The sequence below is a fragment of the Argiope bruennichi genome, chromosome X1, assembly GCF_947563725.1.
Source record: "Argiope bruennichi chromosome X1, qqArgBrue1.1, whole genome shotgun sequence".
NCBI classification, from domain to species: domain Eukaryota; kingdom Metazoa; phylum Arthropoda; class Arachnida; order Araneae; family Araneidae; genus Argiope; species Argiope bruennichi.
In genome coordinates, this window is record NC_079162.1 from 116,054,926 (window position 1) to 116,081,617 (window position 26,692).

Sequence of the window (26,692 nt, forward strand, 5' to 3'; positions counted from 1 at the left end):
GGAAGAGTCTGTTTTTTTTTTTTTTTTTTTTAATCTTTTTTCCCCTTCTGTTTTTTTTTTTCAGGCTGATTTTTTAATGATGGCTTTATTTCTATTCAGGGTAAGGTAATTAAATGTTTAACCTTAAACATTTAATCTACCTTATATTTAACTTCTGGAAAGGTTAAACCAAGACTGTATTAGTTTGATTTCACATGAAATAAAGAATAACATTGTCCTGCGGCCTGTTCTCCCTACACGTGGGGTGGATGGCAGGTTGATTCGCTTCCGTATAGGATATACACGTTTCACTCACATCTTATTTTTGGCCAAAGGACACCAATTTGTCCAATGTGTCGTTGATTTTTGTGGAAAACACATTTTAATTGAATACCCTAATTTTAATTCTCATCGTCTCCAATATTTTCATACATCATCAGCAATTCTGAAGGACTTGATGGGTGAGAAATACCACCCAAATATTTTTAACTTTTTGTGAGCCACTAGCTTTTTAAATCACATTTAATGCTTTCGCAAATTATTTTTGTTTTTGTCTTATCACTTTAAAAATTTTAATCACATTCAATCATTGGTTTCCTTTTTACTTATTTTTCAAAAACAGTGTTTTGTTGTTTGTTTTTGACATTTATAAATGTTATACATTCATTTTATATCTTGATGTTTTATGAAAATTTTATGCTTTAAGTATTTTTAATGATTAATAAAGCTTCTTTTACATGTTGCTTGGAGCAGTTTGTACAGATATGGCTCTTGTGCCATACAACCCCAAATAACCAACCAACCAAGTATTAGTTTGATTCGGCATTTTTTTTTATTGGAGCATACTCAGTGATCTTTTACTAGGCCACTACATTCACGAAGTTTGTAGCTGCGCATGCCACTACTAAGGGCCACTTATGATAAAATGAAAACTGGATTTCTTTAAACATCTGGAAGAGTCTGTTTTTTTTTTTTTTTTTTAAATCTTTTTTCCCCTTCTGTTTTTTTTTTCAGGCTGATTTTTTAATGATGGCTTCATTTCTATTCAGGGTAAGGTAATTAAATGTTTAACTTTAAACATTTAATCTACCTTATATTTAACTTCTGGAAAGGTTAAACCAAGACTGTATTAGTTTGATTTCACATGAAATAAAGAATAACATTGTCCTGCGGCCTGTTCTCCCTACACGTGGGGTGGATGGCAGGTTGATTCGCTTCCGTATAGGATATACACGTTTCACTCACATCTTATTTTTGGCGAAAGGACACCAATTTGTCCAATGTGTCGTTGATTTTTGTGGAAAACACATTTTAATTGAATACCCTAATTTTAATTCTCATCGTCTCCAATATTTTCATACATCATCAGCAATTCTGAAGGACTTGATGGGTGAGAAATACCACCCAAATATTTTTAACTTTTTGAGAGCCACTAGCTTTTTAAATCACATTTAATGCTTTCGCAAATTATTTTTGTTTTTGTCTTATCACTTTAAAAATTTTAATCACATTCAATCATTGGTTTCCTTTTTACTTATTTTTCAAAAACAGTGTTTTGTTGTTTGTTTTTGACATTTATAAATGTTATACATTCATTTTATATCTTCATGTGTTATGAAAATTTTATCGTGGTTTTGCACTTTAAGTATTTTTAATGATTAATAAAGCTTCTTTTTCATGTTGCTTGGCGCAGTTTGTACAGATATGGCTCTTGTGCCATAAAACTCTAAATAACCAATCAACCAAGTATTAGTTTGATTCGGCATTTTTTTTAATTGGAAATATGTGCGTATGCATTTAGCGTACCAATTTTCCTACCACAACCCAAGTTTTTACTGGAAATTTTTATTTTTATTAATTTAAAAAGAAAAGTCTGAAAATTTCTGCTTTTATTAGCTTTTTGAATTATAAATTACATTTATTTTCCGCACATAAATTGCACATACTGTGATGATGTATGTGTGCACCTTTATTATTTTAGAATGGCAATTGTCTGTCTACAGGTATTTCGAAATCAAATTAAAATAAAGCAGTTGCCCTTGAGGTGTATGTGAACTGCAATCATAAACAGCAGAAGCATGAAACGCACATTTTAAATAATTGTTTTGTTTATAAGAAATATTTGATCATATTATTCAGACAAATACCTGAAAGCCTCCTAAAACTGTTAAAGTCATCTTCCTATTGACTTGTGGATTAATTGATTAATTGCAATTTCAAGCACAAGAACCCAATTTGGTCATGGTATGAAGACTAAAAGCTTTTTCTACTAAGCTAAGTGCTCTTAGATGACTTCTTATGTACAGCCGACCACCCCGCCACCACTGAACGAAGCAATATCGACAGGATTTGCTCGTAGATGACTATAACTTTTTTCTATATTTGGTGATTGTGATGAAAGGAAAGATGGATAGTTAATGTGGGGAATGATATAATAATGTACTTGAAGAAAAGAAAATGACTCTCCTTTTTATTGTATATCATCTGGTATTTTTGACATTCCATAATTTCCCCTGAACTTTAGTTACTTATCGCTTATGCTATCATTTTAATTGTAAATCTTTTAATCTTATAATTTGAAGGCCTGTCTTGTCTTATTGAACGTATTCTAAAGAAAAAAAAAACATATTTTTTGACTACTTTTCCGAAAGGAAAAAGTATAAGATTGCATCGAATTATCCATGTAAATTGCAACACGTACGAATTATCCAAATTTTGCAATCGTTTTAAATTTCCTCAGAAAAATTTACTAAATTTGGTTCTACGTTGTTATCTATTGAAGTTGTTGATACTAATAACTTCTCATTGATAAATTTAATTGATACCTTAATTTTGCTTTCTTATCTATAAATTGAGTTTTATGTCAGAAAGAAAAATGTCAAGTTTATTTATTTGATATCATATAAATAATCAATATATTAATTGTTCACTTCATCTAAAATATAATAAACGGCGATAATGTATTTTCTGGGTATATGTGCTTCCAAAATTTTTGTGAATGGCATATGATTTCGAGAATGGAGGTATCTTTTTCATATTGATATCTTGACCAAATTATTGGGTGTCTTGATTCAAAGAAATACCTCTGAATAGAGTTAATCAACCATTTTGGGACATAATATAAAAAATAAAAAGTATGCAAAGAAGCACAGAAATAGTATTATGCTTCTCATTTCAAGGAAATGTAAAAGACTACAAAAAGAAAATAATTGGATATTTTCTTAAAGAAATTTACTCAAAAAAAATAATAAATATTTCCTGAAATTAAATTATTTTAAATTAATGAAATATAATACCATCTGAAGAATAAATTGACATGTTTTTAAAAAAAATCCTTGCCTTCTTAGTTTTATTTGGACATTTCTCCCCCACCCTTCCCGCTCCTTGCATCAACCATTTTTATCAGCATTCTTATTTTGTCTACAAATTGTTTCCGCCTATTAAATTAATAAAGAGTGTTGAGACGGGTTAAAAAAAACACTTCTTAAAAATGTTAATACATTCCAAATGTGTTTTTATACATAAAATTTCAAGAAATACATTGAAGGAATTTTTATAAAAGCTCATAACGTGTGACTGATTTCTTATGATGTAGTTTTAATTTTATTCTACATCATTATTGTGTAGAATTGTATTCATGATTCTTTTTATGAAATCTCCCTTTTGAACAAATCTTTGTTCGATATAAACATTTTTTGCAGTTATTAATTTTGCTAAAGCTTTCAGTAAACCTATTACTGAATTTATTTTTAATTATCTTTTAAATCTGTAAGATACATATTTTTATCTCTATATTGTATTAATGATATTAATTTTTCCATAATGCTTATAATGTCAAAATATTTTCAAAGATATTAATTGCCCTATTTTCATAAGCCTTTCATTCGAAATTAAAGTTATTATTTTCTCTGAACTTTTCCAAAAGATTACATTGAGTTGAAAGATTGCATAAAAAAATCTTTTTAAATTGTTCTACCGAGTAATTGTAATTATGGTTTTAAATTAAACAGCAGTATACGGACTCATTTAAAGTATCCAATCTCTTGATCTTGGTCACTGAGCGCATGGTTTTCGAAGTTTTGACGTGCTTCCTGTAAATGCAACTAAGGCGATGATTTAGATACCAATAAGGATTTCAAAACATTTTTACTGTAAATTGGGGTTGATGTAAGGACGATCGTCCGGAAACTTCAAAACAATAACATTTCCTATTATTGGATCCTTACAGGCTACTAGAGCTAACTTTCCACCTGCCATGAAGCATCTTTCAACAACCGTTATCGGGGACTCAAGGTCAACATTCACTCATGTCTCCCATCCGAGACAAATGATAACTTAGGGAAAACAAAATTTACTTCGCCCACTTACGAAATGCAAAATTGCAGGAGTTATTTTGTTCGTCTGTGGTATTTGCTCTTTTTTACGTATGTTATTATTATTTTGCTTCACTTTCTCTTTTTTTTTTTTTCCCCTTCATTCGGGCTTTTTTTCCCCTTCCTCTTTTCCCCCCTAGCAAAACAAACAGGAGTTCGGCAAGTTTAGATTGCTACTCACATAGAAATGTTCTGTCAAATTCAGTGGTATCTTTTTTTCTTTATTTGTTTCCGTTCTTTTTTTCAGTTTGACAGATCGTTGGTATCTCAGTCTTTCTGAACAAAAACATGAAAGAAGATGCTCGATTTTTTTTAATTGCTTAATAACTGAGGAAGAAAAATCAGAAAGTTATCTATTTCTCTTGGAATGCATGTGCGTGGATACCACCTCTGTGATTGCTCTGTCCTTTCACGTTTTTTTCGGCAAGTGAAACAATTATCTTATTTGTCCCTGATACCCTTATCGCATTTGTCATATCTATAATGTTCATCACGTTTTCGTAGGAAGGAAAAAAGGAAAAAAATCTTATCACTTGCAAAAAATTGGTAATTTGGTTTTGTTAATCCATTTACGCTTAATTTTCGAAATTATCTTCATTCTCCGTCTTGCTATTACAAAAATAAGTTTTGTTTGCTTTTTTATAAAAATATAAAATCAATCCTTCTTGCATCGAGCCTCAACTGATAACGAACTCAATTACACGGTATAAAAAGACTAAGTATGTTAAAAAAATTCTGAATATTGGAATTTGAAAGGTTAGGGAATTACAATGTACATTTAAAATCTTCTTATCACACGATAAAATTAAGAAAGATAAATGAAACAAATAAATGCTGCAATTTGACTTTTTTGCCTTTTTATCATCAAACCTAAGGGTCACAACACCATTGTTTAATAATACCTGACATCTGAATAACTCGGTATAAAATATCACGGTATAAAAAGAATAATTGTAGTAAAAAAAATATCTCAATATTGAAATTCGAAAACTTAGGGATAAGAATGCACATTTAAAATAATCTTATTGCATGATAAAATTGAAGAAAGTTGAATTAAAAAAATAAATGCTGCAAATTAGTTTTTCTGCTTTTATTATCAAAATCTAACGGTCGTTTAATAATCGTTTAATAATTCCTGACATCTGAGTTACATTAAAATGATAAAAGCATGTTTTTCTCATGCAAAAAATAGTAACATATTTCTTCCAACAATAAAGTATCGAAATCCTTTAGTATTATAACTGTTGTTATTCTTCTGAAACCTTTAAATGTTTTTTTTTTTTTTCCTTTAAGCTAAATATAGATAGCTTTACTTTTTTTCTACAGATTTAAAACAAATAAATACCGTATCTTATATCTCAACTATTTATTTATTTGTATAGTAAATTCACATGTGTCTCATCATATCTGTCCTTTACACTTGATAAGGCAGAAGAGATAAGGCAGAAGTCTAAGTGGGAAGATTTTTGTTTTTCTTTTTAGTAAGATAAAATCAAATCAGTAGCAAAGTTTTGAAAACTTCTTAAGTGATTTCATTCCTAATTAAAGTGTTTCCACGAATTCTTAAGAGTTATTATTAAATGTAAAGATATCTATAAAATGAACTCTTTTTTTTTTTTTTGTCATTACAGTTTCATTTAATTAAAAAGAACGTAGATAGCTCAAAACTTTTGGAAATTTTTGCTTTGGAGCTTCATGAATTATTTTATTTTATATGGAAATTTTCAAATTAAGAATGAAAATTTAATTTCCTATTAGAAGCGAAAAGAGAGAAAGGTAGAAAGCGACTTTTAAATACTTTATTAAAATATAGCTGTGAGAAGAATTTCCAAATGAAACTTATTAGAAATTAAAACAAATACTCGTTTGAAAGTAATTTAAAAGTATTTCTTGCATATATATATATATATATATATATATATATATATATATATTACAATAATGAATGGTTTTTTTTTGTTTTGTTTTTTTTTTACTTGTAAAATGAGTTTAGGTGTTCCTGAACAGTTTGAGAAATATTTTTCTTTTTAGATTATTACAACCCAAATGTTATAAATTTCGATGACTTAATAACTACGCATTCTATTTCAGAAACTATTTATTGAACATATTTCTCTCTCTCAAAATTTTTGTTGATGCAAAACACTAGCATATTTATCTATGCCTACTCTGAAATTATTGCATATGAAATATAATTGTTATAAACTGTATAAATATTGTATGTTTTGCCATATGTTGTTTTTGGCTTATGACAATTTATTATAACATTAATGATATACAAGTATTAAGTCATATATTTATATCGTGGCTTCTTAAAAGCCTTTATTCCCGATTCCTCCTTGCGATTCCGTAATAAAATAAATTAAACAAACGAAATGAATGAAAAAGTATTAAACTTAATAAATTTACTTAATAAAACTTAATCAAGTGGCTTTAATTAAATTTATTTTTTAAACTAATTTTGCTTATTAACATTAAAAGATTTGATATAAGCAAGTTTTGGTAAATCTTTCCCCGCACAATATCATTGCAATCGTATTTGAGCCGCTCTTTTAGATGATTAAATTATTCCATTTAATCCAACGAAGATTAAATTTTAGATTGGATGGATTTTGACTAGATTCATTTTTTCCATTTAATCCAACCAAGCTTAAATTTTGAATTGGATGGATTTGGTCTAGATTAAATTTTTCCATTTAATCCAACCAAGATAAAATTTTGACATGAATAGAGTTTGGGTATATTAAATTTTTCCATTTAACTCATTTTCAAGCTATACGAAGGTTATTTTCAGAAGATCATTGCAAATTTGATTCGATAATCAGATAACCAAGACTATTTCTCCTTTCTGTTTGAAGAAGCAACCCGTATCAAATAAATACTAAATTGTTTCGTTCTTTGATTTGAAAAAACTTGTATTTCTTTATCTTTTCGTTTCAACTTTTTATAAAATGACAGGTGAAAAGTATGTATGCCAAGTCAAAAACACCTTATCATCTTCCTAAATTTCCTTATGACGTCGAAGTACTTTGACATGCTATAAAAGTTACATCATCTTGCGTAACACATAATATCAAACATAAATTTTCCGTTGTTTTCAAAATAAAAAGAATGTATGTGAGATATACAATGTCTTTTTAAAAAAAATTGTCTAGTTCACTTACCTTCAAAATGCGTCATTTGAAAAATGAATTATTGCGCAAAATGCAGAAAGCTTTATATAGACTAATAATCTGGTATACCAATAAGATTAAAGTATTTATTTATTTATTTTAATTTTTAGGAAAATGTAGGAATTGACTTTGTAGATATTTATTTAATTTATAGTTTTTATTTAATATTCGAAGATTCTGAAATAAAATAAAATAGATAAAATTATAATAAATGAAAAGAAGCTCAACTCGTTGTAGTTACTTGATAAATTTTCTTATCACGCTTTATTATATTCTTAATTAATTTATTAACAATGAAAAGTCTTATAAAAGCATTTTCTTTCAAAGGTGCCGCTTCAATCCATCGTCACGACCCTGTTTAAGAGGGCTACTCATTCTTTGAGATTCTAATCTCTTAACTGAATTATTTGGCTCAGATTTAAGCCGTTCATCCTTAGTTACTAACGTTGTGTCTTCACGGCTCTTAAAAAAACATCTGTTTACTTTCTCATGCTTTGTACGATTGTTATTGTCTGGAGCTCACAGTGTGGAACAGAGAAGTGTATATATCAAATTTTAAAAAAAAAAACCGTTTGACATTTCTTAATTATTCTACTAAGGTGGAAAAGTGTACTACTTTTTGTTTGTATTTGGTATAATAATTTCTCAATGTATTCTGCAGTTCCTGAGCTAGAGAACCTCTTCATTTAGAAATTGTAATAGTAATGTAAAATAATAATTGTAGAATATAATTGTTCTAATGTTTCACAATGCGGAAATAAGTTTTAGTCTATTGTCTGTTATCTAGTCTTGTTTAAAGTTATAAAATATTCTCGCTATAATAGAAATTATCCAGCTAAATTTTAATATATTATATACAACAGGAGGATATTAATATGTTATATATATTAAGTATACTTTTATTTATTATATTAAGTTCTTGAGCAAGAGAATCTCTTCATTTAGAAATATTCTATAGTTGTTCTAATGCTTCAAAATGCGGAAAAAATTTTTGGTCTATTGTCTGTCTTTTAGACTTGTTTAATGTTCTAAAATATTCTCGCTAAGATAAAAATCCTCCAGCTAAATGCTAATATTATAAATTATATAAATATACAAAATAATAAAAAAAATATGAATTATATAAAACAAGTGGATATTAATATGTTATATATATTAAATATGTATTTAATATATATGATATAAAACAAGAGGATTTTAATATATTATATATATATATTAAATATATTAAGTTCCTGAGCTAGAGAATCTCTTCATTTAGAAATATTCTATAGTTGTTCTAATGCTTCAAAATGCGGAAAAAATTTATGGTCTATTGTCTGTCTTTTAGACTTGTTTAATGTTCTAAAATATTCTCGCTAAGATAAAAATCCTCCAGCTAAATGCTAATATTATAAATTATATAAAATATACAAAATAATAAAAAAATATGAATTATATAAAACAGGTGGAAATTAATGTTATATATATTAAATATGTATTTAATATATATGATATAAAACAGGAGGATTTTAATGTATTAAATATATTAAGTTCTTGAGCTAGAGAATCTCTTCATTTAGAAATATTCTATAGTTGTTCTAATGCTTCAAAATGCGGAAAAAATTTTTGGTCTATTGTCTGTCTTTTAGACTTTTTTAATGTTCTAAAATATTCTCGCTAAGATAAAAATCCTCCAGCTAAATGCTAATATTATAAATTATATAAAATATACAAAATAATAAAAAATATGAATTATATAAAACAGGTGGATATTAATATGTTATATATATTAAATATGTATTTAATATATATGATATAAAACAAGAGGATTTTAATATATTATATATATTATATATATTAAATATATTAAGTTCCTGAGCTAGAGAATCTCTTCATTTAGAAATATTCTATAGTTGTTCTAATGCTTCACAATGCGGAAATAATTTTTAGTCTATTGTCTGTCTTTTAGACTTTTTTAATGTTCTAAAATATTCTCGCTAAGATAAAAATCCTCCAGCTAAATGTTAATATTATATTTTATATAAAATAATAAAAAATATAAATTATATAAAACAGGAGGAACATAAACTATATAAAACAGGAAGTTATTACTATGTTATATATATTAAATATTCTTTTATATACCATATTATATATATATTCAATATATTATATAAAGCAAGAATTATCTAGATAAATTTTAAAATATTATTTGTAATAATTTAAAACTATCATTAGTAGTATAATAATACTTTTAACTCCTTTTGGGGGAAAGGGTAAGGGTTAGTAAAGAAAAATATGGACTGCAAATCGATTGTGACTTTTAAGAGGTTAGAGAGAGCGAGATGTAGCTGCATCAATCGATAGCGTGTGGTGCCCGCCTTTGGGTCTCCGTCCAACGGTCACTGAACCTCTCAACCCTATTTCATTACGCCAATATTCATTTTATCAACTTTCATTCTGTCACCATTGTTTCTACACGACAAAGAAATGGATATTTTCTTTCTTAATTTCAATTAGTGGTGTGACACAAGATGGCCGACTCTTAATTTCTTATCTAGAGGCGAAGAGAAACGATGACCCAAATCTCTCTGATCTTTAAGTATTCAGATCTCGTAGCTTTCGGTTTGATTCATTAATTTCAGACCCCAGGGTTATTGTTTCCATTCTATTTCATCATTAGAACTGCGCGCTCTCCAAGTGAAAATTGTTTTCGAACCTTTTTTTTCCATTGTCGGTTTCAGTCATGGATATTTGGGTTGAAACTTTTCTTTTAATAGAAAATTAGATGGTTCGAATTAGTAACAATTATATGATTAGAATTATGAATACCGGCCATTTGTGTAATGTTTTCCTTAAATCGTTTGATTTGAGAATTAAATTCGATAGTTGTTGTTTCATTTGAATCTAAAACTGCTGTTATGTCAAAAGAAATTATAGGTGTCATTGCGTTTTATGCTGTAAAGACAGGTGAATCAGTCTACTATTGAAATTTTTTGTCTATTGGTTGCAAAAAAAAAAAAAAAAAAAAAAAAAAAAAAAAAACTTTTTCTTGCTCTTTATCAAAAATGGTTACATTTTTCAATTGGTAACTTCAGAAAGAAGTTCGTATGTGAGCAGATGAAAACAAAAATGGTATCGAGTTGTGGTCAATGACTGCATTTACAAAATAAAATAAAATTATGAATTTACTGTTTCAGAACCAATAAAGGCAACGATAAATATTTGTCGCAAAAGCGTTTACCCTCTTTTTCTGCAGATTATAAATTTAAAGAATGTTTGTCATAATGTTATTGAGAAGAGCAGTTTAAATGCTAGGTGGCTCGACGTGATTTTGGGTCCGAATTGAAGATTTTTTTTAATATCATGAAAGATTCAGTTATTCTTGAAATTCCAATACCAACTAATCAAATTTAAGGTTTAGTCTAGACCAAGTTATTGGTGTTTAATTAATTTCTGACAGCCAGTTTTCCAAGCACAGGTTTGAGAATACACATCAAATACGCTTCATTCCTAACTCTTTTAAGTTAGTGAATAATTTATGTTTCTACAAAAAGAGTTTTCGTTTTTTTTGGGCGAACGGGGCGGCAGGAGCACCCATCATTGGCAGATTTTAAATAAAAAGCAAGAGAAAAATGAAGTTTACTTAATATAAAAAGATTGTTCAATGCAAAATTTATGTACTTGAATTAAAGAGTTATTTAATTAAAGACGCCTTTATTTATTAGAAACAAAAAGTGACCATTTCTGATGTTATAGGTTTACTTAAAAACTTTTTAAAGTATAAATTGCCGTAATTATTATTAAAGTTTGTAATTATGATTTATATTAATTATAAATACAGATTATTACTAAAAACAAGGATTTAACAATACTCGGTATTGCATTAATTTAAAATGTAATGAGTGACAAATAGAAATCCGCTAGTACAAATGTGTGATCCTTTCAGAAGGCCCTAAGACAATTTAATCCCCAACAAGCTTAATCCGTCCCTTACTACTGGTACATCTTAAAATAAAAAATTCGACAGTTTGCCCCCATGTTTTCTAATCATTAGATTCGCCAAATTTCAAGGCCATGGACTAGCTGTTGCAATTATTGTTTAGGATCCTCCGTTAGTTTCATATCCTGTCACAGTCCACTTATAATAATCAAAATTATGGTTCAGCGATCATATAACCCGCATGCTACATGGATTCAAGCTCCAAAATCATGACCTTCTAAGGCAGGGGTTTTTGACCTTAGAGGTGTGCCTCCCTAGGCGAAGTGTGAGGCGCATCGTAAATACTCGTATTAGTTATGTCTTTATCGGTGCCATGATTAATTTGGGGGAGGACAGGATGTAAACAGTGAGTTTACTTTCAGGATGGGTATAAGGGGAAGGTCAATAACCTCTGAGGCAATACGTCCGAAGAATTTGTAAGCACCACCTACATAAATTTTGGTATTCTGCCCTAAAGTAAGATATTTGCCACGATCAGCTTCCATCTCTAATTGAGAACTGGTAAGGTGTGAATAATATTTGAACATAACATCACGAATTTGAAACAGTTGTCATAAATATCCGTATTAATGTTGTCTTTACTGAAGCTAAGACGAAGCTTAAATCACGGGATGAAGGAGTAGAGGGGAACACAGTTCCTTTTCAGAGTTGAGAAAGTTCAATAACTTTTGATGCGATACACGTTCAAAGAATTCTGAAAGAACACGTACACAGGATGTTCAAGTCAGAAATTGAGTTGGTAACAGCCGTCTTCAGCATCAAACGCAAGTCTGAGGAATCATTAGGTGCGAATTTTTCAGAAACTTGAAAACAGAAAAACGTAATTCCTTTTTTTGTTTGTTTGTTTTTCGCTCTCATAGAGATCTGATCTAGTGATTCATCAAAATTCCGAAATCGAGTTCGAGACCGAAATTCGAAATCGAGAATTTTTTTTCCCCCGTTTACAATACTTTTCCTTAATATACTTCGCATGCGGGCAAATGAAAAGAGACAAAAAAAAAAAAAAAAAAAACACATTTATGTTTTCTGTAAAGAGTGAATAAATATAATAAACCAAGCTACACAAAGGTAGTATAAGAAAAAAGAATCAATAGAAATTACACAAAAATATATGCTTAAAATTCGTTCTTGTGTAGATTATTGATTTAGGATGTTAAAGAAATCTAAATATAAATGCCATTATTATTTGTTATTCGTGTTGACTAAACTTGTGCTCTATGAATTGTAGTTAGGAACTTAATCTATGAAATCCATATATATATTTAATTCAAAATCTATAGTCTTGAAACTTGAATTCATTGTTAAAAACACAATGTAATAAAATCAAACTAATAAAGGTTATATCTTGAAAAGACTATATCTTTAAAAAAGGCCATATCTTGACTTTCATTTAAGTCAGTTCCGGCTCTTCTAAAAAAAACTATTTTTACCTCTTTTTTTAGCCTTATTTTTTTTTAAATGTTGTTTTTCTTGCTCTATAAAAACATATTGTCTTTTACTTCTGTTATCGATTGCCGATCATCTTACATGTTTAAGATTTCAGTAACCGCTGACCCGTTGATAAATCTGTTGTTGTTTAAAGAATCTAGTGTGCCTCAGTTAAGCGTAAAAATATGTTGTTGCATTAGTTTATTTTTAAAATATTAGGCTCATTAATTTTCCGAATTATAGACTTTTTATAACAAATTAGTGACAAAGATTAGATTTAAAGTCACTTTTTAACGCTTATCAGTCATCCATCTTTTCGAAACCTGCTTCATTTTCTAAGCTCGGTCTCATTCATGGTGAAATACGAGAGCGAGAAATAATTGCAACCCAAAACAAGAAAGAAAAATCTGAAAACGGAACAAAGAAATAAAAATAGGATGAAAATTAATGAAAAAGAAAAAATCTATTAAAATGCTGATTTCAAAAAAAAAAAGAGAGAGAGAGAGAGAGAGAGAGAGAAAAGCTGAAAGCAAGAGCTTCAAATGTGTCTCAAATTCTATTATTTAGTTTTGCTAAGTACTCAGAAAAGATAAAACAAATATAACTAGCGAAGCCGTCTGCACCCATTCAACTCAAAGATATACGAATTCTGCACTTTTTTTTTAAATTCTCAATCTACTTTGTAATGAATAACTCATGATTTTTCCCTTCAGTGAACAAATCACATCATAAAGTAAGAACGTTGTAAGTCTTTTATATATATAGAATGTATGCCATATTTTATTATTTAGTTTTGCTAAATACTCAGGAAAGATAAAATGAATATAACTTGCGAAGCCGTCTGCGCCCATTCAACTCAAACGATATATGAGTTCCGTACTTTTTAAAAAAATTCTTTATATATTTTGTAGTGAATGACTTAAGTTTTTATTTTCAGTGAAGAAACCACGTTATGAAGGACGTTATAAACCTTTCATTTAAGATGACTTCTAGTTAGTTGTTTAAAGGGGTTATATGCAAATTATCAATTAAAAAGCATTACTTATTATGCTGAAGCATATGTCAGAGGTTCGCCAAAGATAGATTAAATTGGTCCAAATGCCTATTTATTTAAGAAATTAAACAGCATCGGCGTTGCAAATTTGTTCAAAGCGATTCATTTTAACTAAGTGCTTGATCGGTAGTCGGGACGGTGCTAATATTGACTTAACATTAAAATTATCGCGTCTTCATTCCCTGTAAATGCATCCTAACTATGAGTTTCTAATAATCTTTCACTGTAGTATATAATTTATTGCTACGACTGAACATGAAATGAATGAGTATATGAATTTCATTTCTCCAGTCCAACTTCCCTTTTTGAAGCTGCGTGAAGATCATAAGAGCTATGATTAAATGATATTTATAGGATCGAAGGGAGCACAGTTTTAACCACTCTAAAAAATCAGGTTAATTCCGTAACATTTGCTCAGACAGATTTAATTTAAACCGATGACACATCCCATTCAAACTTTTTTATTATCGGGTCCCAATTCCGCGATCATCCGATGAAGCCACCTGGGCCGTTTCCAGGTACTGGTCGCAAAATAATTTTTTTTATTGACTCTATCAACACTTTTGAAATCTTGAGACCGTCTGGCATAAGAATTTTGAATAATTTGATTAAAAGATGTATTAAAACTGAATGGCATGAGAATGGTTTTCATATACAACAAAAAATATATAAATGCTGACTGTGTGAAACAATCCATGCATGCTAAAATCACGTTTTTATAACATTTTACTGTTTCTTACCGTTAACAATTTTTTTTTATATAATTTTTTTATTTTTTTTTATTGACTCTATCAACACTTTTGAAATCTTGAGATCGTCTGGCATAAGAATTTCGAATAATTTGATTAAAAGATGTATTAAAACCGAATGGCATGAGAATGATTTTCATATACAACAAAAAATATATAAATGCTGACTGTGTGAAACAATCCATGCATGCTAAAATCACGTTTTTATAACATTTTACTGTTTCTTACCGTTAACAATTTTTTTTTATAATTTTTATGCAACTTAGTATTTATAAGAATAATTTTTTTTTTCAGTTCATTATTCTCACCATCTGCTATTGAGACAGAATTCTTCGTAAAACCCTTTACATGTATAGTTAAAATGTGTTCGTTATTTTGAATCGAAAAGTTCAACATAGTTAGAAAAGTTCAACTTTGTTAGACACCCAAGAAAAGTTAAGACTCTTGACTTTTGACTTTCCTAGAAAAGGAAAAGTTCTACTTAAAATGATTTAATCGATGCACGGCGCGCATCGATTTTAATAATAGGAGATGGGTATTTGACCTCCGAAGATAGGCAAGTTAAATCTCCGGACGTCACAACACCATTTTGACGTCAGTTAAAGTGAAGATGCTGAGTTTAGTTTTAGCATTATTCTTTGACATAAAGTTTCTTCTCGCGATATGCTAAAGCCGCTAAGTCGATAAGACATAGTCGAGAAATTTTAATTTATTTAAATAGGATCAGAATTTCTAGCAAATAAAGACATTTATAACCTTCCTACGTGGCTAAAAGTCAATTAAATTTGTGAAATCCCTGCAAATAGCAGTTTTATTACTTTCTCGTATGCGAAGTATTGAGAAAATATTGTAATCGCCAACAAAATTAGAGCTTGAGATTTTGACGAATCGCTCTGTTTTAGATCCCCCTGATTTCGAAAAAAAAAAAAAAAAAATTGGAAAATGTGTTTGAGTTAGACGAATGAAATTAAGTATCTCGTCTTAACACCAAATTTGTACATTTCTATCCAAATTTGTAAATTTTTATTTATTGTACATTTCTATCCAAATTTGTACATTTTTATTTATCGTACATTTCTATCCAAATTTGTACATTTTTATTTATTGTACATTTCTATCCAAATTTGTACATTTTTATTTATCGTACATTTCTATCCAAATTTGTACATTTTTATTTATTGTACATTTCTATCCAAATTTGTACATTTTTATTTATTGTACATTTCTATCCAAATTCGTACATTTTTATTTATTGTACATTTCTATCCAAATTTGTACATTTCTATCCAAACTTGTTCATTTCTATCTATTGTTTCATTTCTATTTATTCTACATTTCTATCTATTGTACATTTCTATCCAAACTTGTTCATTTCTATCTATTGTACATTTCTATCCAAACTTGTTCATTTCTATCTATTGTACATTTCTATCCAAACTTGTTCATTTCTATCTATTGTACATTTCTATCCAAACTTGTTCATTTCTATCTGTTGTAACATTTTTATTTATTCTACATTTCTATCTTTTGTATCATTTCTATTTATTGTACATTTCTATCCAAATTTGTTCATTTCTATCTATTGTATCATTTCTATCTATTGTATCATTTCTATTTATTCTACATTTCGATCTATATTTCTATTTCTATCTATATCTTTTCTATTTCTATGAAATTTGTACATTTCTATTTGTATATTTCTATTAAAGCAAAATCAATTCAGAGGAAGCCTGTCTATCGCACTGTTCAAATATAAGTTAACAAGATAACTATAAAATGAAGAGAACTAGATGGATAAAATTCGGTGCACAGATTCAACATCTATATTGTAGTCACCTGTCAAATTTTGAGGCAAATCCTACAACGAGTGAAACGTCTGTCCGTCTATACTTTTAGAATCATCTAAACGTGATAATCGAAAAACGCAATGACTTAAATATATCAAATTTGATATATGATTTTGTGACTGCAATTGTACTTCTTTTTCAAATTTTGGTTTCAGTCGCTTGGGAAAACGTGTCTAAAGCAGAAATTTAACTTTATTAGAGAGTATGCGATAAAGTTTTAGACAAACCACTCCCGGTGGTTCAAAATGGCAGTTTTGCTTTTTTTTTTTTTTTTTTTTTTTTTTTTTTGTGAGAGATAATGTTAAAAGACATAATAAGTTCAGAAACATCTTGTTTAAAATCAGAAACAGAGGTAATAAAACGATTAAGAATTTTTCCTCACATTAAAAGAATCTTAAAATAATTAAATAAAATTACTTTTTCTCTCATATTTTGTGTATCACTAGAATAATTCTAAACTACAATATTTAAAAATGCACTTTTCACTGTTTCATTTGATATCCCAGTGACATTGTGTCAGCTTTGGAACTAAATGGTTCCTAGATGCTCTCTTAACGAAGTTTCACATTAAACATTTGTCCTATAATGGGTCAAGTGTGGTATGCTTTGGCATCGAGAATCTCATGTCTTTCCGTTGGTGTGGTGGGAAATATTGAAGGAAAGGGTGGCACTTCGGATGTTTTCTTCGCCATCTGACCTCGATTCAAAATGGCGAGATTCATTCCAAAATAACTCCCGTGTTTTTTCTAAACGGTCTACTAAATGTGTATTCATTTTATTAATATATCTTAATTCTTAATGATAACTTGTATTGTCATGTCATCTGTAAATGGTACTATAAAATATTCAAAAGGAAAGTTAAAAGAAAGATGGATTTTTTTAATTTCACTTTTAAAAAAAGTAATCGAATATAGAGTTTTTAAAATGTTCGCGAATTGCTCGGAATTTAATTTTCTCTCCTTCATTTGATAGAATTAAATAATGAAAAGAGTGAAATCAAACCATTATTATTATTTTTTTGCAACAGTAATTAGTGTTTTTATAATCTGCAGATAAAAACTGAAAATTGGAGAATTACGAAAGATAAAGCTAATTAAAGAGATAAAGCCTAATCATTGAATAAGAAATAGTTTTTAATCCTTTCAAAGCTCACATTTTTTTTCTTTTTAAATTTAAAAAAAAAATGCTTTTTAGTTTTTTCCATTGAAAACAATGTGAACAGTGATTTTATCTTGAGAATCAAATTGGAATTTTCAGATCTTTATGCCTTAACAGATTACTGGAAAGACAATTCTTTTTATGCTTTTGTCGTTCTTGAATGCTGTTTGATGTTTCGTATTTTCTGTATTTATATGAGATTTAAAAAAGAAAAAGAAAAAAGACAAAAATATTTTAGTATTATTTTTCCTCTGTTAAATTCTTGAATGATATATTTGCATTTTTTTATTCACTATGTTTGAAGAAAAAATTTAATAGAATAGAAATTGAAATTCCATTTAAACGTTTGATAGTTACATAAATATGATATCTGTATCCATTTTCCATCTTTTCACCACATCTAATGCTGAATCTCCATAAATCTCATCCGTTTTTCGTCAGCCTCTTAGATTATCGATATATCGTCTCCGTGGTCAAATGAATAGTATTTATTTGATAAAATATGAGGTTACTGTGTTACTCGAAGAAACTTGAGCTATCCTATCATTATGAATTTCTTAGAAGTTATCATCCTTGCAGTGTTTATCCACACGATAACAGAATAGCATGAGATTCTGTCGTATTTTCTCGAGTGAGAAAGGTTCTCTGAAAGCCTGTTTTTATTCTACTTAGGATGCTGAGGATATTCATCGTTTTTCTATGATGGCCGAATTTATTTTCCCCATAAATTACTATGACAAGTGTAGGAAATATGCATTATTTGATGAATAGATGAAAAAAAGTGGATTTAAATAGTCAGTAAATTATCTTATGGAGTGTCGAGGTTATTGATTACTTACAGAAATAAATACAGGTATATTCAGTATCGCATTTTATATTAACGAAATTCATGTTTTATATTCTTTCGTCAGAATTACTTGATTGATTATTCAGCCGGTTCTTTTTTCTTTCTTTCGCGAATGCAAATCTATTAAACCTTGAGAACAGTTTTGTGTGTCATTTTCAAATTATATTCGTATGATAATAAGAAACTGTACTTTTCAAGAATAAGATATTCAGTTTTTAAATACCAACCACTGATGAAGTAGTCATCAATTTTTTTCCCACTTCGTCTGAAAATTCCTGTTTTATTCTTATTTTACCGAAGTGTAACAACCATTTAGTAACACAAATTGGTATAGGTACGTTTTCCTGTTGAATATTTTAATAATAAAGATGGTTATCGTCTTATGACTATGGAAGAATGTAATATAGATTCGTTTAAAATACAATATGCTTTAATTTGGACATCGAAGTTTGTAAAAAAGCTGTAGATAAAATAGTTTGTCTTATAAGTGATGCTAAAGTTTTTCTATCTGAATGTATTCTTTTTTAATTGTTTAAAGCTGAGGTTCTCAACTGTCTATTGCGAACTAAGCTTCTGTATATGTTTTAATCTCACCTGCTTTTCAATAACTTCCTGCGATTTTTAATAGTTATCACCAAGATAATTTTTGCTTTTCATGCATGTATTTACCTTGTTTTATGAGTGACCTTTTGTTTTTTTTTAATATTAATTACTTCGACTTAAATAATTAAATTTTTGTAAATTTTTTAAGTCCACATCCTTTTAAAGGAGTGGGCTCACAGAATCCTAGGAGTGGGCTCAAGAATCATTACATGCATGTGATTCATTCACAGTTTTTTTTTTTTTTTTTTTTTTTTTTTTTACTTTCCTCACAAACTGATTGCTTTCATATACTACAAATTATGATTCCTTTCAGAAACCGCCCAGAAAAATGGTTGAGTCGGGGCTTGCCAACGGTGCGGAGGCTGCAGACATGGACGATGTGCGAACCCCTTTAGCTACTAAAATCCCAGCTGCAACTAATGGAAACGGATGTTATGCTAATGGACATCGACCAAAAGGGGTAGCTAACGGTCATGTTGAGGGAGAAAGCAACAACAAAGTGTGCAAATATGTGGACACTGATATCATGGAAGGCACTGACTGTGGAATTTGGTCTTTTAGGCCAAGCTGGCTCCAACCTTTCGCCAATAAAAAGGCCTTTCTCATAGTTTTCTGTCTTACAAGCGTCCTCCAGGGAATGTACTACACCTATTTTGTAAGTGTCTTAACCACCATTGAGAAACTGTTCCAGATCCAAAGCAAGACTACGGGTATCATTATGTCTGCTACTGAGATCGGACAAATTGGTGGGGCTCTCCTGTTGACCTATTATGGTGGTCAAGGTCATCGTCCGAAATGGATAGCTTGCGGTATGTTGGTTTTTGCAGCTGCCTCTATACTTTGCTCAACACCACATTTCCTGTTTGGAAGTGGCGAGGAATTTGCGGGTAACAGTTTAGAAGTGACAAACGCTTCAACGTACAAGATGCGCGAACTTAACGCGAGACTGTGCCATGACATGTCACGTTATACAAGAAATGCTAGTTTACCTTCATCGAAAAAAGCAAAGTCAGAACCATCCAAAATGGTTGCGCCTCGTGACATACCCTCCAGTGCCGATCTGAAACCGTTGGAAAACTTCACGGATGAAGCAGATGTGGAACTCGTCTCCATAGCTCCTTTCTACAAAGGACGCATCCAAACAAAATGTGATTCCCCTGACAACACTGCTTACCAAAATCGTGTCCGGAATGCTGTGCTTTCTGTTTTCTTTGTTAGTCTGCTGTTCATAGGAATTGGAGCAACGGCTGTCTACACTCTTGGAATACCATACATCGACGATAATGTAGCTACGAGAGAATCGCCATTATATTTTGGTAAGAATTCTTCCCTTTATTTTTTACAAGACTTCCTTGAAATATTGCATCTTTCTGAATAGGATCCTTTAACACCTATTAAGTTAAAATACCGTATCCATATCTTCTAGATTAATTGGAACAATCCCAATTTTTAACCGTTTGTCCCGGATTGAAAAGCGTTCTCGATTTGTCCGCAATTTAACTACACATTCCTGATTCTGTTAAACTTTTCTTAAACTCATATTAAAAAGTGTATAAAGTATGTTAAATTTTTAAGAAATTAGATTAAAATTAATTTTTAATTCTTGGCATTTTTTTTACGTATGAAAAATGTACGGATTACGTCTTTCAATTAGTCGGGGCACATTTGGACAGTCTTGTCTTTCGATCCTTTCTTCCATATTCAAAATAAATGTCTCGAATTGTCACATTTTTACTTACAGAAAGATATCTCACATTATAAAAAGATTAGCTATATTTAAATACTCTTAACTGTTAGCTTTTGAAGAATGCGTCAACTTTTGTAATACAAAGAATATGGTCACATTCATTTGGGCAGTGAGTTTGAATCCACTTGATTAACAAAACTTATTATAGATACCATTTTATCTCTTCTCTGTATTTTAACTGCTTTAGAATAGTTAATTTAATTAATAATAATTGTTTTTAATTGTTAATTTTGAAAATAATTTTCTTAGATTCTGAATATTTATTTCATTTCATTTATTTATATAAATATTTTTTGTATTTTGCCAGTATCTCCTACACCTCATTTTAACCAATGTCTCGGAATCCAGATCTCCAGGATTAAATCTCAAAAAATTTAGTCACATTGGCAAATGATTCCTGAAATATACTGCAAGTTCGACACCTTCTTTTAACCAATGTCCTGAAATCCAAATTATCTAGGATTAAATATCAGAAAATTAATCACTTTATTAAACAATCTTTAGAAATGCCGCAACTTCTTTCTCTTTACTTTGAATCAAAATCAGGACCGAAATATCAGCAAACAAATTTAAGAAATTTTGTTATTATTATCATGATAATTTACTAATGTCTGAACAGAAAATGAACAGCAAATTATGTCCAAAATAAATCCATTATTTGCGACTTAACAATATTAGCAACATTTATAAATTTTATAAAAATAGCCTTTTCTATAATTAGACAACAATTGTTGATTGATAGACTCATGAAAAAATGAAAAAAAATCGTTTTCATTAATTATACATAATCTGAGCTGTTCCTGATTAAAAAGCCATAAATTGTACTACTAATACTCTGTATCACTTCCTTGCTGCTGTAATACAACACTCATACACTTAATGATAGTAATCTGATAAACAGTTTTTCATCTTGAATTGAGTACAGCGTCATATCCGTTTATAATTAATAGAATGTATCTTAATGTAACAAGGATAAGTATCACAAAGAAAGTTGCTGTTAGCGGTGCGATATAATTGAGGATGTCAGATGTTTCATCATAAGTCAACGTCAGGATAGTCAAATAATAATGATGAAAAATGATGAAGTTAAGCTGCTTTGAAATCAGTCTTCATTTACATTTGAGGTTTTGAAATGCATTAATGCTGAGATAAGATTTCCTTCTTCGAAAAAGAGGTAGCATCATTCAAAAAGAGGTAGCATCACATCTTATCAATTTTTATGCGGTCTGATTGATTTTTTTTTTTTTAATCCCCTGATTCTTTCACAGAATTGGATAAATTGATAAAAATTATTTAAAATGCAGAGAATTTATTTAAGCGTTGTTATGAATTTGTTATTTTTAGTTAAATTCTTTTATTAGTGTTACTTATGAAAGAATAAGTAAGATTTCGAATAAAAAATTGTAAAATTCAAACTTTTGAATTTAAAAAAAAATGTTAAATCTTTTAAATAGTTAAATATTTTCGCGTATCTGAAACAATAAAATATATTTTTAGTTCAGTACTTAATGTTATGAATCTTGTAGAAAGAAATGTTAACTCTTATCCATAAACTATTAAAATAGGTCTAGTTTGCCCAGTTGGCATAATTTAGTGAAATATCAGCCTGCGATTCTTGTAAAACTCATTACTAGCATTAATTTTTCATGAAACAATCTAACTATACCGCGCCGAGCTGTTACCGAAATAAAAGATTCAGTTAGTATAATTAGCCGGTAAAAAAAAGTCGCGACATTCATTCCTTTCTTTTTCTTTTTACAATTTTCCTTTCATTTTTGCTAGACTGTTAAAAAGTTAACAGTAAATTGAATAATATATTTCAATAAAGTTTTATGTAAAATAAGGTAATAAGAGTATGGAATATCACATTTTTGTTCTTCAGAATCAGAACATTTTTTTTTTTTTTCAGAAACATTTATAGTTAATAATTTTTTTCTGCTAAAAGGCATTTATAATATTCAAATTACAATCGAACTTTATATTTTTTCGTTTTCTGTAGTTTTAAATATGTAACAAAAACTGGCTTTGATACAGAAGCTTGGATTTAGTATGATTTCCGAAATTTTAATCATTTATTTACGTCCATTCATGCAATATTTAATACCACACAAATTCATATAGAAAAATCTTATCATTGAAGATTTCAGTTTTTATTTGATCCACTAAATGAATATTGCATTTTGAAATTCTTTAGATGGACCTAATTTATATAAATTGCCACTATCAAATTGAAAAAAAAAAAACTGAAAAACATAGAAATAAGTAAATAAATAATGGCATTTCTTGTTTTTGATGATTATTTGCAAAATAGGTGTATTGTAAAATGCAAATAACGCGATATGAGTTTTGATCCAATATGTACTCATAAATGCTTAAGCATATTATTAAAGCATTAAGTTTTTGATTTGATTGGTTATATAAGCTTCACATTTTGCATTTTTTTAGCTGTTCATCGTATTTTTAACAATAAACAGATGACAAAATAATCCAGCAAAATAAAAGAATGTATATAACAATTGATATAGCAATGTTTTTCACTTTCATGTAATTGTAAAATAGATTCGCTTTGCTGCACTTTTAATTTGAACCTCGACATATAAGAAAATACGACTCTAGAAATTTAATCACAACGAAGGTTAAGGTTAAAAAAAAGCATTAATGTTAAAAAAAAAGCATAAGGTTAAAAAAAAACATTATAATCGTTAGCATTGAAACCAAAGATACTGGCTGAGACGACAGAAAGGCTTAAAATCAAAATATTTTTTGTCTTGTACCAGAGAGAAACGTGATGCTTTTATATATAATTCGACAATTTCCTTCGAATTCTGGAAGCTACATTTCGGGAAAAGACAATCATAAATCTCTATTTTAACGTTATGTTTATTTTTTCCCCCTTCTTGCCTTCAAAAGACTTCTTGGCAAAAAGTGATAAAAATACGTAGTTGGAAGAAGGCAATTTTACGACTCGTGCAGAAAATGTGCATAAGTCGTTTGTTCTTTTCACGTAAGGATTTTTTTTTTTTTTTTGTATTCGATGTTCATCTTTCTGAGAAGAGAATATATTCTTTTGTGCCGTTTTAAAAATGTAGGGCATGCCTTTTTTTTTTACCCTTGGTTACCTCAAAAACACTCGCACAAACATGAGATTATGTTTCAGCATTAAGTATTAGGTTTACTTAATTGAACTATAAATCGATTGAACTGCAATTAAAGGCATAAAAAAGAAAAAAAATATTAAGAGAAATATTAATTATCTTTAATAACTTATGAAAGAGCTCTTCGTTCTACTTTTGTACAATGCGTTTCATTTCGTTGTGTAGTAAAAAGAAACTTACATGCATTTTGGGTATCTTCAGATGGGCAGTTTTGGTCCAAAATCTGATATCTATCGTCAATTTTGGCGTCAAGACCATACATCGAATTCCACGTATCTGACTTTTTATGTTTCTGAATTCTCACATTGCCATGTACTATGAATAAATCGATCGTCAAAGTCATTCCTTAGATGGATTAAAATTTGACTCACTGATATTAAAACCCAGATTCATCTATCTAACCCAATTCTCACACATACAGATGGACAAACAGACAGACATTCTGCAAACGGATTTCCAAAATTTTATAAAAATTCTACGATTTTGGTGTAAATACCTCATATTAAATTGAAATCTGTTCTACAGGTTGCATTTCTGAATTATTGTTTTAACATACTGGCAGACGTAGTGCTTTGTGTCTTTTTAAAACTCGAAATGATCTAAAACAACGTGATTCAACTAAATTTTGTTATCAAAGTTTTTGACGATTTATGTATGCTTCACATACAATGATGTAAAAACAAGATAATTGTTGAAACAAGTTGCCAAATTTCTTGATTCTCATCTGAACAGCTTTGTAATGAAAATTTGTTTCCAAATGAGTAAGACTTCGAAAATCCACAAAACCTAAATTGTGTTGAAATAATTTTTCACTAGCGATCAAAGTAAGAATCGGCTTTCATGCCTTAGAAAAATAATATATTTTGAGAAAAATAATTGCCGAAACACAAAACGCCTTTTGATTTCGCCTTTTATGACTAAGTGTGAAAAATACGAGTTTATGGAGACATCAGGATTTGATTTTGGGTTTATGGCGAAAAGGCAATTATTTTTGCTGACTATGCAGCGCTAACAAAGGGAGATATATAAAAGTTTCTAAAATTATTCGAAGAGTTTTATTCACTCTTTGGTGTAATACTGAGATTAATGCTGTTTTTATCTGTGTTAAATCAAAGTTTAAGCCAAAAATTATTAAGATAATTTTTTTTACTATATTTAATCTCTTCCTTTTTATAATTGGTTCGATAATGAATGTTTGGATTGCTTTCCCAAACAGTAATAATTCTTATTATTTACTTTTAAAGTGAAAAAATAGTAAATATAATGATAAAACATAACAAAAATGTAGTAAAAATAAGCGAAAAAATAGTAAAATTTTATTGAAAAAGTCTGAACAAGAAATATTTAGAACACTTGGAAATAACCTTATTTCAAATAAATTCACATATTGCACTAACATTACACTTAACTCTGAAGAATTCTTTACAAGCTAACTTCTCAAATCACGATAAATTCTGCAAGTGGCCAGATTGTAAATGGAATCTATTTCAATCCGTTTTTAATATGCGATAATTATCACTTTTTCCACATATGCGAAACAAAAAATTATATCATAGTATGAAAATTTTATTGTCTTTCTTACGTTTCCACAATGAAGTATTTATCTTTTCTTTGCTTTAATTTATTTTTCATAAGTTTTAGGTGGTTTGGTGTCTGAAACTTATTTGCATTTCATAAAACAAAAGATTTTCTTTCTCAAAATCAGAGAAACCTAATGGTGCTTTCTGTTTTATAGAAACAACTAACATTCTTCACTCTGAGGGAAATTCTTGAAATTGTCGTGACTTTTATCGAAACAGCCGACTAAAAAATAAAGAAAGCCACGATAGACAGTATACAATAATAGAAAGCTGAACAAATGTAGCTAAAAAAGAATGCTGCTCGTTTCTCGGAAAAAAAAATACACCGTAAGCGCTTCATTTGAACAGTAGAAAAGTAGACTGCGTTTTTCCTGCTGTTAATTTGTCAACTGTTTTATTATTAAAATTTTGGATGTGTATTACATAAGGTTCAAGGCTTAGTTTGAGAGTTTTGTTCTCGACACTGACCTTGACATTTCTGCTCATGATACTGATGTTATGATCATTGATATGGAACGTTTCTGTAGAAAGATATAGAAACTTTTCAAGGTCATGGGAACTCTACTTAAACACCAACAGAAACTGGAAATTATCGCAACCAATTTTTCGTCGGTTTCATAAGAAGCGTTATTCAAAATGTCAATAACTCATGAAAAAAATTAAAGTTAATTATCTACTATCATGTAACTTTGAACTGATCTCATGCGATAAAAATAAATGTTAAGAAACTTCTATCATCAAAGTCGTAGGCTCAAGTTTCTGAAAATTCAATTCTTTTTAGTTAGTGATATTCCTAAATGTATTTTAATCATTTTCAACCGTTAAGGAATTCCAAGAAATTTTGAGACTGTTTTTGTTTTTAAAAATATCTTAGTTCTCTGTGAGAAACATTATTCATGTAGATTTTGCTTTTTTCTTAGTTTTCTGTGGGAGACATTATCCATATAGTTCTTGCTTTTTTCTTAGTTTTCTGTGGGAGACATTATCCATATAGTTCTTGCTTTTTTCTTCGGA

The 26,692-nt window shown here is 29.0% G+C and overlaps 1 protein-coding gene across 5 annotated transcripts in view; it reads left to right on the forward strand.

Annotated features, from left to right (window-relative positions):
• LOC129958304 (solute carrier organic anion transporter family member 74D-like) overlaps positions 1 to 26,692 on the forward strand; it is a 165,487-nt gene that overhangs the window by 95,833 nt on the left and 42,962 nt on the right. For 4 of the 5 annotated variants that reach the window (XM_056070692.1, XM_056070695.1, XM_056070694.1 and 1 more), the window contains one exon: positions 19,510 to 20,512. In XM_056070692.1, the coding sequence (XP_055926667.1) occupies positions 19,525 to 20,512 (988 nt within the window). In that variant the 5' untranslated portion in view covers positions 19,510 to 19,524. Of the gene's footprint in view, positions 1 to 18,426; positions 18,600 to 19,509; positions 20,513 to 26,692 lie in introns of those variants that run through there. The other variant, XM_056070697.1, reaches the window with a different exon arrangement.